The sequence below is a fragment of the Notolepis coatsorum genome, assembly GCF_963971535.1.
Source record: "Notolepis coatsorum genome assembly, chromosome: 2".
Classification (NCBI taxonomy): Eukaryota; Metazoa; Chordata; class Actinopteri; order Aulopiformes; family Paralepididae; genus Notolepis; species Notolepis coatsorum.
The window spans coordinates 55,609,391-55,626,055 of record NC_140166.1 but is presented as its reverse complement, the minus strand read 5'-3'; the positions used below and the strand labels follow the sequence as shown (position 1 = coordinate 55,626,055).

Sequence of the window (16,665 nt, the reverse complement as noted above, 5' to 3'; positions counted from 1 at the left end):
TATAGATATAGTAACTAGTAAGAGTAGGTAAGAGATATGTACAGATATAGATATAGTAACTAGTAAGAGTAGGTAAGAGATATGTACTGATATAGATATAGTAACTAGTAAGAGTAGGTAAGAGATATGTACAGATATAGTAACTAGTAAGAGTAGGTAAGAGATATGTACAGATATAGATATAGTAACTAGTAAGAGTAGGTAAGAGATATGTACAGATATAGATATAGTAACTAGTAAGAGTAGGTAAGGGATATGTACAGATATAGATATAGTAACTAGTAAGAGTAGGTAAGCGATATGTACAGATATAGATATAGTAACTAGTAAGAGTAGGTAAGAGATATGTACAGATATAGATATAGTAACTAGTAAGAGTAGGTAAGATATATGTACAGATATAGATATAGTAACTAGTAAGAGTAGGTAAGAGATATGTACAGATATAGATATAGTAACTAGTAAGAGTAGGTAAGATATATGTACAGATATAGATATAGTAACTAGTAAGAGTAGGTAAGAGATATGTACAGATATAGATATAGTAACTAGTAAGAGTAGTAAGAGATATGCACAGATATAGATATTGTATCTACAGATGCGTAAAAGGGATTATATGCAGGTATGTACAGACAGATGTGGATATATATATATACGGTAAATATAACGTATATACAGCATTAGTTACACGAGGTGCCTGGTGTTGACAGTATGAACACTTTGTTTAACTAAACACAACATTAACCTCAAGCCTCTCATTATTCAGTAGGATGGATCCCTAAAAACCTCTATTATACATCAGCTATTGATCAGAGGGGCTCGAGGGTATGTGTCGGAGGTAGCAGGGGGGGGGGGGGGGGTATGTGTAGGAGGTAGCAGGGAGGGGGAGGGGTCCAGGGGGGGGGGGGGGTATGTGTAGGAGGTAGCAGGGGGGGGGGGGCTCTCTGGACCTGCAGGCCAGAGGAGGTTCCAGTGAAGCCACCCTAAAGGCCAGGAGGTCAGGCCGAGATAAAACTCTAAAGAATCTGAGGTCATGGGTAGTGGAATAGGAGACGAGGGACCCCTCCCCCTGCTCCGTACCCCTCCCCCCTCCTCCGTACCCCGAGCCTGTGTGGGAGAAGAAGACACACAGACTATCAGGACAGGAAGAGAGTTTAAAGTGAACCAGAGTACAGGTTGGATCAAGAGTTCCCCAAGAGATCTACATACAATGGAGCCTGTCTCTGTGCAAACGACCCGAGACGTCCCCACTCAGCTGGGAGCGCCCCCTGCTGTCTCCTCGTGTCCCTTCAGGAGAGAGAGACGTATAAAGAGAGAGAGAGACGTATAAAGAGAGAGAGAGACGTATAAAGAGGACACACTAACGCACTTCTGTCCATTCCGTCTCCGTGTCCACTCTTATTGTCCGCAGTCAAGCGGAGAGTGGACGGTGCCCCCGGGGCCTTTGTTCTGCCCCAGTGTCCAGCTCCGCACCCCTGGCCAACCCCTCCACACAATGGACCCTGCCGCAATTATTCAGGAGGAGGGGCTGGGAGAGGGGGGGGGGGGCTGTGACATCTGGGCCACGACCTTTGACATGGAATCTGGGCAACAAGCTAAATCCTGCAAGAGGAGGAGTGGTAGGGTTCTCTCTGGAGGGGGGAGGGGGGTCAAACTGTGGAACTGAGCAGGAAAACAGGGAAACACAAACAAAAAGCCTAAATAAAATGCACTGGCCGATGCTGCTTCAATCTAGTGTCTGAGTGGTTCTCAGGTGTTTCTCATGTTTCTCATGTTTCTCATGTTTCTCAGGTGTTTCTCATGTTTCTCATGTTTCTCATGTTTCTTATGTTTCTCATGTTTCTCATGTTTCTCATGTTTCTCATGTTTCTTATGTTTCTCTTGTTTCTCATGTTTCTTATGTTTCTCTTGTTTCTCATGTTTCTTATGTTTCTCATGTTTCTCATGTTTCTCATGTTTCTCATGTTTCTTATGTTTCTCATGTTTCTTATGTTTCTCATGTTTCTCATGTTTCTCATGTTTCTTATGTTTCTCATGTTTCTCATATTTCTCATGTTTCTCATGTTTCTCATGTTTCTCGTGTGTTTCTCATGTTTCTCCCTCTCCCACACACACACACACACACACACACACACACACACACACACACACACACACACACACACACACACACACACACACACACACACACACACACACACACACACACACACACACACACACAGGCTCTGCTCAGTACCCCAGAAGGACCAGGCTCTGCTCAGTACCCTAGAAGGACCAGGCTCTGCTCAGTACCCTAGAAGGACCAGGCTCTGCTCAGTACCCCAGAAGGACCAGGCTCTGCTCAGTACCCTAGAAGGACCAGGCTCTGCTCCGTACCCCAGAAGGACCAGGCTCTGCTCAGTACCCCAGAAGGACCAGGCTCTGCTCAGTACCCTAGAAGGACCAGGCTCTGCTCCGTACCCCAGAAGGACCAGGCTCTGCTCAGTACCCCAGAAGGACCAGGCTCTGCTCAGTACCCTAGAAGGACCAGGCTCTGCTCAGTACCCTAGAAGGACCAGGCTCTGCTCCGTACCCCAGAAGGACCAGGCTCTGCTCAGTACCCTAGAAGGACCAGGCTCTGCTCAGTACCCTAGAAGGACCAGGCTCTGCTCCGTACCCCAGAAGGACCAGGCTCTGGACCAGGCTCTGCTCAGTACCCCGGGCTCTGGCCCAGGCTCTGCTCAGTACCCCAGGCTCTGGACCAGGCTCTGCTCAGTACCCCGGGCTCTGGCCCAGGCTCTGCTCAGTACCCCAGAAGGACCAGGCTCTGGACCAGGCTCTGCTCAGTACCCCAGGCTCTGGCCCCGGCTCTGCTCAGTACCCCAGGCTCTGGACCAGGCTCTGCTCAGTACCCCAGGCTCTGGCCCAGGCTCTGCCCGCCTCACGCGGCCCGGCTGCCCAGCGGTGTGGGAGGTATGTCCCAGAAGAGCCACACAGGACACAGGAGGTCCGCAGTGTTTCAACACCGTGTCATTTATACAACTGGAGCCTCTCGCACCGCATTCCTCTGCTGCTCACAGTAGAGCGTTCAATCATACGGATGGTATAAGTGATGATTTAACAGCCAGGCCGGAGCCCCAGGACTGACCCGGGTGATTTAGAGCTTCGCAGGAGACGTTTCAAACACGGGGGACAAACAGGGCATTATTATGAAGCGCTAACGGACCTGGAGACCCTGGCTGTGTTGAGCCTGTATAGGTCAGCTGGGGGGGGGGGAAGTACTTTTTACTAAGGCTGTCAAAGTTAACGCATCATTAACGAACAATTCTGTTAACGCCACTATTTTTTTTAACACAAATATATATGTTCTTTTTAACATTTTTTCTTTTTATAGACTTCACTCAGGTGTATTATTGATACTCTCATTGACACTATGTTTGTTTCTGACTCAAAATGTGTGTGTGTGTGTGTGTGTGTGTGTGTGTGTGTGTGTGTGTGTGTGTGTGTGTGTGTGTGTGTGTGTGTGTGTGTGTGTGTGTGTGTGTGAGAAGATAGAGAGAGAAAGAGAGAGGGGGGGGGGTGAGAGAGATGAGGAATGGGCAAGAGCCTAAAGATTCATTCATTTGAGATTAATCGTGAGTTAACTATGGACAAACATGCGATTAATCAGATTAAATTTTTTTTTTTTTAAGATTTATTTTTTGGCGTTTTATCGCTTCAAGTCCAGTAGCGAGAGACAGAGGAGGACCGGGAGACAGAGTGGGGGGAAGACAATCGGCAAATAACGACGGGTTCGGGAGTCGAACCCGGGTCGGCCGTGTCGCGGCTGAGCGCGCTATGTGGTTCGCCACTGGGGCGCCCTAGATTAAATATTTTAATCGATTGACAGCACTAATTTTTACTCAAGTACTGTACTTAAGTACAATTCTGAGCTACTTTTACTTTACTTTCTACTTTTACTCCGCTACATTTCAAAAAATTTATAGAAATCATGGCAAAAAAATTTATGAAGATGATATACTTTCACATTTGAAGCCTGTCGACTTCAAGAGGACGTAACCAGAGCAGCATAACTGGACCACAGACTACTTTAACATAACCTTTCATCAGAGCAGCATAACTGGACCACATACCACTTTAACACAACCTTTAATCAGAGCAGCATAACTGGATCACAGACTACTTTAACATAACCTTTAATCAGAGCAGCATAACTGGACCACATACCACTTTAACATAACCTTTCATCAGAGCAGCATAACTGGACCACATACCACTTTAACACAACCTTTAGAGGTCAATGGATTGAGGCTTGAAAGCACTGGAATACACAAACGTAATGTAGAATGCATACTTTTACTTTAGATACGTAAGTACATTCAATAGCAAATATGTCTCTACTTTTACTTTACTTAAGTAGAATTTGAATGGATGACTTTTACCAGAATACTAATTTATCTGGGTATGTCTCTACTTTTACTCAAGTGAAGGAACTGTGTACTTCCTCCACCACTGTCTGTCTGGGTCATAAAGGGGCCTTTATGGTCCTCAGAGCCACACAATGGCTCTTTGATGTCAGCGTTCCTCTCCGACCACACGGCTGAGACCCTCGTAAATCTCACCGTCTATCTTCTAAATCCCCTCCTATAGATAGCTGTGCACCACCCGCCAGCCGCTTCCCCCGTTCAAGAAGAGAAACTACCGTCCACTACACCCACCATCCACCCACCATCCACCCACCATCCACTACACCCACCATCCACCCACCATCCACCCACCCACCATCCACCCACTCCACCCACCATCCACCCACCATCCACCCACCATCCACTCCACCCACCATCCACCCACCATCCACTACACCCACCATCCACCCACCATCCACCCACCCACCATCCACCCACTCCACCCACCATCCACCCACCGTCCACCCACCATCCACTCCACCCACCCACCGTCCACTCAACCCACCATCCACTCCACCCACCATCCACTCCACCCACCCACCGTCCACTCAACCCACCATCCACTCCACCCACCATCCATCCACCATCCATCCACCATCCATCCACCGTCCACTCAACCCACCATCCACTGACTCCACCCACAGTCCCTACAAGAACCGATGTGGTTCTTGTATAGTATAGTTTAGATACAGTAAGTATAGCATAATGACACAGAGTTCAAACTGTATATTGTATAGTAGTGTACATAGGACCCAGTGCCTTCTCAGGAATTTAGCATGTCTATTTTTATCATGCACATCTTATGTCTTCCTATTACCCGTTTTTGTATGTCTATTTTATTATTGCACAATCGATGCGGGCATGGCCACCCGCATTTCACTGTATGCCCTGGTGTGTATGTGACAGATAAAGCATATAGGCCACACCTCCATGATGTCAGACCCTCCTTCAGTCCTGACTACACCACTATAGGCCACACCTCCATGATGTCAGACCCTCCTTCAGTCCTGACTACACCACTATAGGCCACACCTCCATGATGTCAGACCCTCCTTCAGTCCTGACTACACCACTATAGGCCACACCTCCATGATGTCAGACTCCTCCTCCTTCAGTCCTGACTACACTACTATAGGCCACACCTCCATGATGTCAGACCCTCCGTCAGTCCTGACTACACCACTATAGGCCACACCTCCATGATGTCAGACTCCTCCTCCTTCAGTCCTGACTACACCACTATAGGCCACACCTCCATGATGTCAGACCCTCCTTCAGTCCTGACTACACCACTATAGGCCACACCTCCTTCAGTCCTGACTACACCACTATAGGCCACACCTCCATGATGTCAGACCCTCCTTCAGTCCTGACTACACCACTATAGGCCACACCTCCTTCAGTCCTGACTACACCACTATAGGCCACACCTCCATGATGTCAGACTCCTCCTCCTTCAGTCCTGACTACACTACTATAGGCCACACCTCCATGATGTCAGACCCTCCGTCAGTCCTGACTACACCACTATAGGCCACACCTCCATGATGTCAGACTCCTCCTCCTTCAGTCCTGACTACACTACTATAGGCCACACCTCCATGATGTCAGACCCTCCTTCAGTCCTGACTACACCACTATAGGCCACACCTCCTTCAGTCCTGACTACACTACTATAGGCCACACCTCCATGATGTCAGACCCTCCTTCAGTCCTGACTACACCACTATAGGCCACACCTCCTTCAGTCCTGACTACACCACTATAGGCCACACCTCCATGACGTCAGACACTCCTCCTCCAGTCCTGACTACACCACTATAGGCCACACCTCCTTCAGTCTTGACTACACCACTATAGGCCACACCTCCATGACGTCAGACGCTCCTCCTCCAGTCCTGACTACACCACTATAGGCCACACCTCCTTCAGTCCTGACTACACCACTATAGGCCACACCTCCACGTCGCTGGCTGCTAGTTATTGAGTCACACACAGATGTTGTTGATTAGCACCACATAGATGAGCTTAAACAACTCGCTAACTCAAGGTGGTAGAACAGGTAGAGCTAATAGATGCGCTTGTGAAAGGGTTAACCGTCTGTAGCGTGTGGTAGTGAAAGGGTTAACCGTCTGTAGCGTGGTTGTGAAAGGGTTAACCATCGGTCGTGTGGCAGTGAAAGGGTTAATCTCGGAAGATCGTTGAGAGAGCAGCTCTCATTTACGACGACGTCGAGAGTCGTCGATATACATAATACAAAAACAATATAGGAAAGCCAATCAATTAAACAATTTAGATCAATCAAAACAATTACAGACTGAGGTGAAATGGTTGGTCGTCATTATAGATTTAAACTGACCAATGGATTCTAAAGTATTGAGCAAAACCTTCCACGTGTCTGGGGCACAGGAGCTAAAAGCAGATGTTCCTAATTCAGTGCAAACTCTGGGGACCTTAAGTGTAATTGTTTGTACTTGTGTTTTTAATCTTTTTTGTACTAGATACTAGCCCTTTATTTCTGGCAGGGGGACTGCCAATGTAAACTAGCCTTTTGGCTACAATTGGGTACATTTACATTCTATTTATAAAATGTTCCTTAATGTACGTTGTCCTGTCCCTCTCTCTAACAAATAAACTGAAACTGAATTAAGCCGACCACCAGAGCGAGTGTGATAAGATCCAGAGTTCCAGGGAGATCATCAATAATAATGACTTTACACAGAAACAGATGCCAGAGAGGACCACCGACCACCCGACCTGATCAGACAGGACACAGCGATGGGACTGGTGCTGAACCTGGGGGCAGAATGATGTACGCAGTCCAGAGGCTTTAGAGTGGAGGCAGCAGCATGTCTATAAACTACATCACCATCGTCCAAAACAGACAGAAGAATTGCTTCAACAACCCTCCTTCTGCTAAGCGCAGGCAATTAGGATTCGTTTCTGTAGAAAAGACCAATCTTAATAATAATAATAATAATAATAATAATAATAATAATAATAATAATAATATATTTGATTTGTAGGGCGCTTTATAGTTGCGGAGCAAATCTCAAAGCGCTACATTGTAAAAGAACATAAAAGCTAGCGAGAGAGTAAAAAAGAGAATGTAAAATAAGCAAGACTAAAACTAGTAAGGAGTAAAAAGAACACTAGAACTAGTAAAAGAGTAGAAAAAAGAAAGAAAAAAAGGGCTAAAACTGGTAAAAGAACATGAAATGTGTGGAGCTTAAACTAGATACAAATCTAAAAAAGATTTGGTCACAGTTTACTAGCAAGGTTATTGTACATGGTATTTAAATGTGAATGAGTGGACGGTGGATTGAGTCTGTCTGGTGGGTTGAGTCTGTCTGGTGGGTTGAGTCTGTGTGTCTGGTGGGTTGAGTCTGTCTGGTGGGTTGAGTCTGTGTGTCTGGTGGGTTGAGTCTGTCTGGTGGGTTGAGTCAGTCTGTCTGGTGGGTTGAGTCAGTCTGGTGAGTTGAGTCTGTCTGTCTGGTGGGTTGAGTCAGTCTGTCTGGTGGGTTGAGTCAGTGTGTCTGGTGGGTTGAGTCAGTCTGTCTGGTGGGTTGAGTCAGTTCAGTGTGTCTGGTGGGTTGAGTCAGTCTGTCTGGTGGGTTGAGTCTGTCTGGTGGGTTGAGTCTGTCTGGTGGGTTGAGTCTTTCTGGTGGGTTGAGTCTGTCTGGTGGGTTGAGTCAGTCTGGTGGGTTGAGTCTGTCTGGTGGGTTGAGTCAGTGTGTCTGGTGGGTTGAGTCAGTCTGGTGGGTTGAGTCAGTCTGGTGGGTTGAGTCTGTCTGGTGGGTTGAGTCTGTCTGGTGGGTTGAGTCAGTGTGTCTGGTGGGTTGAGTCAGTCTGTCTGGTGGGTTGAGTCTGTGTGTCTGGTGGGTTGAGTCAGTGTGTCTGGTGGGTTGAGTCAGTCTGTCTGGTGGGTTGAGTCTGTGTGTCTGGTGGGTTGAGTCAGTGTGTCTGGTGAGTTGAGTCTGTGTGTCTGGTGGGTTGAGTCAGTCTGTCTGGTGGGTTGAGTCAGTCTGTCTGGTGGGTTGAGTCAGTGTGTCTGGTGGGTTGAGTCAGTCTGTCTGGTGGGTTGAGTCTGTGTGTCTGGTGGGTTGAGTCAGTGTGTCTGGTGGGTTGAGTCAGTCTGTCTGGTGGGTTGAGTCTGTGTGTCTGGTGGGTTGAGTCAGTCTGTCTGGTGGGTTGAGTCAGTCTGTCTGGTGGGTTGAGTCTGTGTGTCTGGTGGGTTGAGTCTGTGTGTCTGGTGGGTTGAGTGTGTCTGGTGGGTTGAGTCTGTGTGTCTGGTGGGTTGAGTCAGTCTGTCTGGTGGGTTGAGTCAGTCTGTCTGGTGGGTTGAGTCAGTCTGTCTGGTGGGTTGAGTCAGTCTGTCTGGTGGGTTGAGTCAGTCTGCCTGGTGGGTTGAGTCTGTCTGGTGGGTTGAGTCAGTCTGTCTGGTGGGTTGAGTCAGTTCAGTGTGTCTGGTGGGTTGAGTCAGTCTGTCTGGTGGGTTGAGTCAGTCTGTCTGGTGGGTTGAGTCAGTTCAGTGTGTCTGGTGGGTTGAGTCAGTCAGTCTGGTGGGTTGAGTCTGTCTGTCTGGTGGGTTGAGTCAGTCTGTCTGGTGGGTTGAGTATGTCTGTCTGGTGGGTTGAGTCTGTCTGGTGGATTGAGTCTGTGTGTCTGGTGGATTGAGTCTGTCTGTCTGGTGGGTTGAGTCAGTCTGTCTGGTGGGTTGAGTCTGTCTGTCTGGTGGGTTGAGTCAGTCTGTCTGGTGGGTTGAGTCAGTCTGTCTGGTGGGTTGAGTCTGTCTGGTGGGTTGAGTCAGTCTGGTGGGTTGAGTCTGTCTGGTGGGTTGAGTCTGTCTGGTGGGTTGAGTCAGTGTGTCTGGTGGGTTGAGTCAGTCTGGTGGGTTGAGTCAGTGTGTCTGGTGGGTTGAGTCAGTCTGGTGGGTTGAGTCAGTGTGTCTGGTGGGTTGAGTCTGTGTGTCTGGTGGGTTGAGTCAGTCTGTCTGGTGGGTTGATTCTGTGTGTCTGGTGGGTTGAGTCAGTGTGTCTGGTGGGTTGAGTCAGTCTGTCTGGTGGGTTGAGTCAGTTCAGTGTGTCTGGTGGGTTGAGTCAGTCTGTCTGGTGGGTTGAGTCTGTGTGTCTGGTGGGTTGAGTCAGTCTGTCTGGTGGGTTGAGTCTGTGTGTCTGGTGGGTTGAGTCTGTGTGTCTGGTGGGTTGAGTCAGTGTGTCTGGTGGGTTGAGTCTGTCTGGTGGGTTGAGTCAGTCTGGTGGGTTGAGTCTGTGTCTGGTGGGTTGAGTGCGTCTGGTGGGTTGAGTCAGTCTGTCTGGTGGGTTGAGTCTGTGTGTCTGGTGGGTTGAGTCTGTGTGTCTGGTGGGTTGAGTCTGTCTGGTGGGTTGAGTCAGTCAGTCTGGTGGGTTGAGTCAGTCTGTCTGGTGGGTTGAGTCAGTCTGTCTGGTGGGTTGAGTCAGTCTGTCTGGTGGGTTGAGTCAGTCTGTCTGGTGGGTTGAGTCAGTCTGTCTGGTGGGTTGAGTCAGTCTGTCTGGTGGGTTGAGTCAGTGTGTCTGGTGGGTTGAGTCTGTGTGTCTGGTGGGTTGAGTCAGTGTGTCTGGTGGGTTGAGTCAGTCTGTCTGGTGGGTTGAGTCAGTGTGTCTGGTGGGTTGAGTCTGTGTGTCTGGTGGGTTGAGTCAGTGTGTCTGGTGGGTTGAGTCAGTCTGTCTGGTGGGTTGAGTCAGTGTGTCTGGTGGGTTGAGTCAGTCTGTCTGGTGGGTTGAGTCTGTGTGTCTGGTGGGTTGAGTCAGTCTGTCTGGTGGGTTGAGTCTGTGTGTCTGGTGGGTTGAGTCAGTCTGTCTGGTGGGTTGAGTCTGTGTCTGGTGGGTTGAGTCTGTCTGGTGGGTTGAGTCAGTCTGGTGGGTTGAGTCTGTGTGTCTGGTGGGTTGAGTCAGTGTGTCTGGTGGGTTGAGTCTGTCTGTCTGGTGGGTTGAGTCAGTCTGTCTGGTGGGTTGAGTCAGTCTGCCTGGTGGGTTGAGTCTGTCTGGTGGGTTGAGTCAGTCTGTCTGGTGGGTTGAGTCAGTTCAGTGTGTCTGGTGGGTTGAGTCAGTCTGTCTGGTGGGTTGAGTCAGTCTGTCTGGTGGGTTGAGTCAGTTCAGTGTGTCTGGTGGGTTGAGTCAGTCAGTCTGGTGGGTTGAGTCTGTCTGTCTGGTGGGTTGAGTCAGTCTGTCTGGTGGGTTGAGTATGTCTGTCTGGTGGGTTGAGTCTGTCTGGTGGATTGAGTCTGTGTGTCTGGTGGATTGAGTCTGTCTGTCTGGTGGGTTGAGTCAGTCTGTCTGGTGGGTTGAGTCTGTCTGTCTGGTGGGTTGAGTCAGTCTGTCTGGTGGGTTGAGTCAGTCTGTCTGGTGGGTTGAGTCTGTCTGGTGGGTTGAGTCAGTCTGGTGGGTTGAGTCTGTCTGGTGGGTTGAGTCTGTCTGGTGGGTTGAGTCAGTGTGTCTGGTGGGTTGAGTCAGTCTGGTGGGTTGAGTCAGTGTGTCTGGTGGGTTGAGTCAGTCTGGTGGGTTGAGTCAGTGTGTCTGGTGGGTTGAGTCTGTGTGTCTGGTGGGTTGAGTCAGTCTGTCTGGTGGGTTGATTCTGTGTGTCTGGTGGGTTGAGTCAGTGTGTCTGGTGGGTTGAGTCAGTCTGTCTGGTGGGTTGAGTCAGTTCAGTGTGTCTGGTGGGTTGAGTCAGTCTGTCTGGTGGGTTGAGTCTGTGTGTCTGGTGGGTTGAGTCAGTCTGTCTGGTGGGTTGAGTCTGTGTGTCTGGTGGGTTGAGTCTGTGTGTCTGGTGGGTTGAGTCAGTGTGTCTGGTGGGTTGAGTCTGTCTGGTGGGTTGAGTCAGTCTGGTGGGTTGAGTCTGTGTCTGGTGGGTTGAGTGCGTCTGGTGGGTTGAGTCAGTCTGTCTGGTGGGTTGAGTCTGTGTGTCTGGTGGGTTGAGTCTGTGTGTCTGGTGGGTTGAGTCTGTCTGGTGGGTTGAGTCAGTCAGTCTGGTGGGTTGAGTCAGTCTGTCTGGTGGGTTGAGTCAGTCTGTCTGGTGGGTTGAGTCAGTCTGTCTGGTGGGTTGAGTCAGTCTGTCTGGTGGGTTGAGTCAGTCTGTCTGGTGGGTTGAGTCAGTCTGTCTGGTGGGTTGAGTCAGTGTGTCTGGTGGGTTGAGTCTGTGTGTCTGGTGGGTTGAGTCAGTGTGTCTGGTGGGTTGAGTCAGTCTGTCTGGTGGGTTGAGTCAGTGTGTCTGGTGGGTTGAGTCTGTGTGTCTGGTGGGTTGAGTCAGTGTGTCTGGTGGGTTGAGTCAGTCTGTCTGGTGGGTTGAGTCAGTGTGTCTGGTGGGTTGAGTCAGTCTGTCTGGTGGGTTGAGTCTGTGTGTCTGGTGGGTTGAGTCAGTCTGTCTGGTGGGTTGAGTCTGTGTGTCTGGTGGGTTGAGTCAGTCTGTCTGGTGGGTTGAGTCTGTGTCTGGTGGGTTGAGTCTGTCTGGTGGGTTGAGTCAGTCTGGTGGGTTGAGTCTGTGTGTCTGGTGGGTTGAGTCAGTGTGTCTGGTGGGTTGAGTCTGTCTGGTGGGTTGAGTCAGTCTGGTGGGTTGAGTCAGTGTGTCTGGTGGGTTGAGGCTCTAGAGGGGTTGAATCGACTCAACATCACAATGTTTTCAATGCTTCGCCGTCACATCTTGTACAGGGGGGGGGGCAGTGTACAGTGGCTCGGGAGGTAGAGCAGTCGTCTGGTAATCCAGAGGTTCCCGGTTCGATTCCCGCTCCTCCCGGGCAGCGTGTCGCAGTGTCCTTGAGCAAGACACTTAACCCCTAACTGCTCCCGGTGAGCAGGTTGACACCTTGCATGGTTGAATGTGTGTGTGAACGTGTGAGTGAACGGGTAACAATGTGAGGAACTAATTGTAAAGCACTTTGGATAAAAGCTGCTGTATATAAATGCAGCCATTTCCACGGAACTAATTTTGGACTTCATGGTGTTTTTGTTTTGTTCTTGATTTATTGTGATGTTTCTTCTTGACTTGTTTAAAGAAGACGTGTCCGGCCCATGGGGACATTAACGTGTGTTGTCGGGCCTTAAAGAAGACGTGTCCGGCCCATGGGGACATTAACATGTGTTGTCGGGCCTTAAAGAAGACGTGTCCGGCCCATGGGGACATTAACGTGTGTTGTCGGGCCTTAAAGAAGACGTGTCCGGCCCATGGGGACATTAACGTGTGTTGTCGGGCCTTAAAGAAGACGTGTCCGGCCCATGGGGACATTAACGTGTGTTGTCAGCTCTTAAAGAAGACGTGTCCGGCCCATGGGGACATTAACGTGTGTTGTCGGGCCTTAAAGAAGACGTGTCCGGCCCATGGGGACATTAACATGTGTTGTCGGGCCTTAAAGAAGACGTGTCCGGCCCATGGGGACATTAACATGTGTTGTCAGGCCTTAAAGAAGACGTGTCTGGCCCCATGGGGACATTAACGTGTGTTGTCGGGCCTTAAAGAAGACGTGTCCGGCCCATGGGGACATTAACGTGTGTTGTCGGGCCTTAAAGAAGACGTGTCCGGCCCATGGGGACATTAACGTGTGTTGTCGGGCCTTAAAGAAGACGTGTCCGGCCCATGGGGACATTAACGTGTGTTGTCGGGCCTTAAAGAAGACGTGTCCGGCCCATGGGGACATTAACGTGTGTTGTCGGGCCTTAAAGAAGACGTGTTCGGCCCATGGGGACATTAACGTGTGTTGTCGGGCCTTAAAGAAGACGTGTCCGGCCCATGGGGACATTAACGTGTGTTGTCGGGCCTTAAAGAAGACGTGTCTGGCCCATGGGGACATTAACGTGTGTTGTCGAGCCTTAAAGAAGACGTGTCCGGCCCCATGGGGACATTAACGTGTGTTGTCGGGCCTTAAAGAAGACGTGTCCGGCCCATGGGGACATTAACGTGTGTTGTCGGGCCTTAAAGAAGACGTGTCCGGCCCCATGGGGACATTAACGTGTGTTGTCGGGCCTTAAAGAAGACGTGTCCGGCCCATGGGGACATTAACGTGTGTTGTCGAGCCCTACAGATACATGTGATTTGATTTGATTTGGAACACGAGTGAGAGCTGAACTCACCGAGGCCCCCGATGGTGTGGCTGCTGTCCGAGGCCCCGAGCTCCAGGGGGGGGTTCTCCGGGCGGCTCTCCTCGTGGTAGAAGAGCCGGTAGCCCTGGACGATGGCCTGGTTCCCCCGCGACAGCTGCCAGCGCACTGTGAGCGTGGTGCAGTTCAGGGGTTCCACCCGCAGTTCAGGAGCGAGAGGCACTGCAGGGAAGAAACCAGTCAGAGCGTCAGGGTAACGCTTTCATTATTCATATCGCCGTGCTTTTCATTAGCTCTCAAACAGTTTCATCCTAACGAACACGTGAACAAGTCCTATCTTGTCGTCAAAATATGTACATTCTCCAGAGTTTGATTCAACCACATTAAACAAGGCAGGTGTTGAAAGTGTCCTGAGACAATGTCCTCTAATGTCTAACCAATCAACCTACTGCATATCAAGTCACATGTCCTCTAACCAATCAACCTACTGCATATCCAGTCACATGTCCTCTAACCAATCAACCTACTGCATATCAAGTCACATGTCCTCTAACCAATCAACCTACTGCATATCAAGTCACATGTCCTCTAACCAATCAACCTACTGCATATCAAGTCACATGTCCTCTAACCAATCAACCTACTGCATATCAAGTCACATGTCCTCTAACCAATCAACCTACTGCATATCAAGTCACATGTCCTCTAACCAATCAACCTACTGCATATCAAGTCACATGTCCTCTAACCCAGTGGTTCGCAAAGTCGGGGTCGCGACCCAAAGGTGGGCCGCGAGCAGCCACGGGAGGGCCGCGAGATGATTTCCACAAAAATAAAAAATAAATAAAAACATTTTTTTTTTTTTTTTTTTGTCAGGCCACTGAACTTAGAAGCAGGCCAGGACAGTGTTTCTAGTTGTATTCTAAAATTCTATTCTATTGTATTCTAAAATGTGACTATATGGTTTTATATTAACTTAATAAATAAACAAAAACTAAAAATCTACTTATTTCAACGAACATTTCAAACTAAATAACAGATTATGCACATAAAACGCTGAAAACAACCGAAGCAACAATAGTATTTTAATGAGGCTATTATTATTATCATTATTATTTTGCAACAAGTTAGCCCTCTCATAAATAGCACATATAAATGAATGACTAACTTGAACTAACTTAATAGGATTGAAGTGATATTTGGCTTAAAAAATTGGTCGCCTGGCAAAAAAAAAAAAAAAAAAGCCTGACGATGTGCATTGGGCCGCGGCTCTCTGACGCCTTATTTTCTGGGCCCCGGCCTGAAAAGTTTGGGAACCCCTGACCAATCAACCTACTGCATATCAAGTCACATGTCCTCTAACCAATCAACCTACTGCATATCCAGTCACATGTCCTCTAACCAATCAACCTACTGCATATCCAGTCACATGTCCTCTAACCAATCAACCTACTGCATATCAAGTCACATGTCCTCTAACCAATCAACCTACTGCATATCAAGTCACATGTCCTCTAACCAATCAACCTACTGCATATCAAGTCACATGTCCTCTAACCAATCAACCTACTGCATATCAAGTCACATGTCCTCTAACCAATCAACCTACTGCATATCAAGTCACATGTCCTCTAACCAATCAACCTACTGCATATCAAGTCACATGTCCTCTAACCAATCAACCTACTGTATCACCATGTCCTCTAGACACTGGTCTTATTTAAATCTAAATGTCCTCTAGTAGACACTGGTCTTATTTAAATCTAAATGTCCTCTAGTAGACACTGGTCTTATTTCCCAGACCTAAGGGGGCACATAGGGCACACAGACCTAAGGGGGAACATAGGGCACACAGGGCACACACACACGGCACACAAAGGAATGGTATTGCAGGAATGCAAAGCAGGAGGCTGAGAGCAAGTTGCTAGACTTGTCCCTGGAAAGTGCTCTTCAGCAAGCTGCTGGGTTTATATGATGGACATAACAGCCCTCCATCCAAGACCCGCCCCCTCCTGCCCCCCCCCCCCCCCTCACAAACACCCTCACACTCAACCACAGTCCCAGGCAGCGCAGGGACATGTCAGGGCCTTTAGGTTTCACACAGAGAAACAATAAGATAGTCCTGGTTCTCACAGAGAAAGACGGGATAGGCAAAAAAAAGTATAGCTCTAAACTGATTCTAGGTCTGATTCTAGCTCTAAACACCCTCCCCCACCATAGATACTATACTGTAGCTCTAAACTGATTCTAGATCTGATTCTAGCTCTAAACACCCTCCCCCACCATAGATACTATACTGTAGCTCTAAACTGATTCTAGATCTGATTCTAGCTCTAAACACCCTCCCCCACCATAGATACTATACTGTAGCTCTAAACTGATTCTAGATCTGATTCTAGCTCTAAACACCCTCCCCCACCATAGATACTATACTGTAGCTCTAAACTGATTCTAGATCTGATTCTAGCTCTAAACACCCTCCCCCACCATAAATAATATAACTGTAAACTGATTCTAGGTCTGATTCTAGCTCTAAACACCCTCCCCCACCATAGATACTATACTGTAGCTCTAAACTGATTCTAGATCTGATTCTAGCTCTAAACACCCTCCCCCACCATAAATAATATAACTGTAAACTGATTCTAGGTCTGATTCTAGCTCTAAACACCCTCCCCCACCATAGATAATATAACTGTAAACTGATTCTAGATCTGATTCTAGCTCTAAACACCCTCCCCCACCATAGATAATATAACTGTAAACTGATTCTAGGTCTGATTCTAGCTCTAAACACCCTCCCCACCATAGATAATATAACTGTAAACTGATTCTAGGTCTGATTCTAGCTCTAAACACCCTCCCCCACCATAGATAATATAACTGTACACTGATTCTAGGTCTGATTCTAGCTCTAAACACCCTCCCCCACCATAGATAATATAACTGTACACTGATTCTAGATCTGATTCTAGCTCTAAACACCCTCCCCCACCATAGATAATATAACTGTAAACTGATTCTAGATCTGATTCTAGCTCTAAACACCCTCCCCCACCATAGATGATATACTTTAGCTCTAAACTGATTCTAGATCAGATTCTAGCTCCAAACAGCCATATCCCCCCCCCCCTATAGATAGAGCTCCAAAC

The 16,665-nt window shown here is 48.4% G+C and overlaps 1 protein-coding gene across 1 annotated transcript in view; it reads right to left on the bottom strand.

The window, feature by feature from the left end:
• The window catches only part of prtga (protogenin homolog a (Gallus gallus)), a gene marked incomplete at both ends in the record, with an annotated part of 151,053 nt that overhangs the window by 61,457 nt on the left and 72,931 nt on the right, over positions 1 to 16,665 (bottom strand). The window contains one exon of the mRNA XM_084308158.1: positions 13,547 to 13,735. Within this exon, the coding sequence (XP_084164284.1) occupies positions 13,547 to 13,735 (189 nt within the window). The remainder of the gene's footprint in view (positions 1 to 13,546; positions 13,736 to 16,665) is intronic.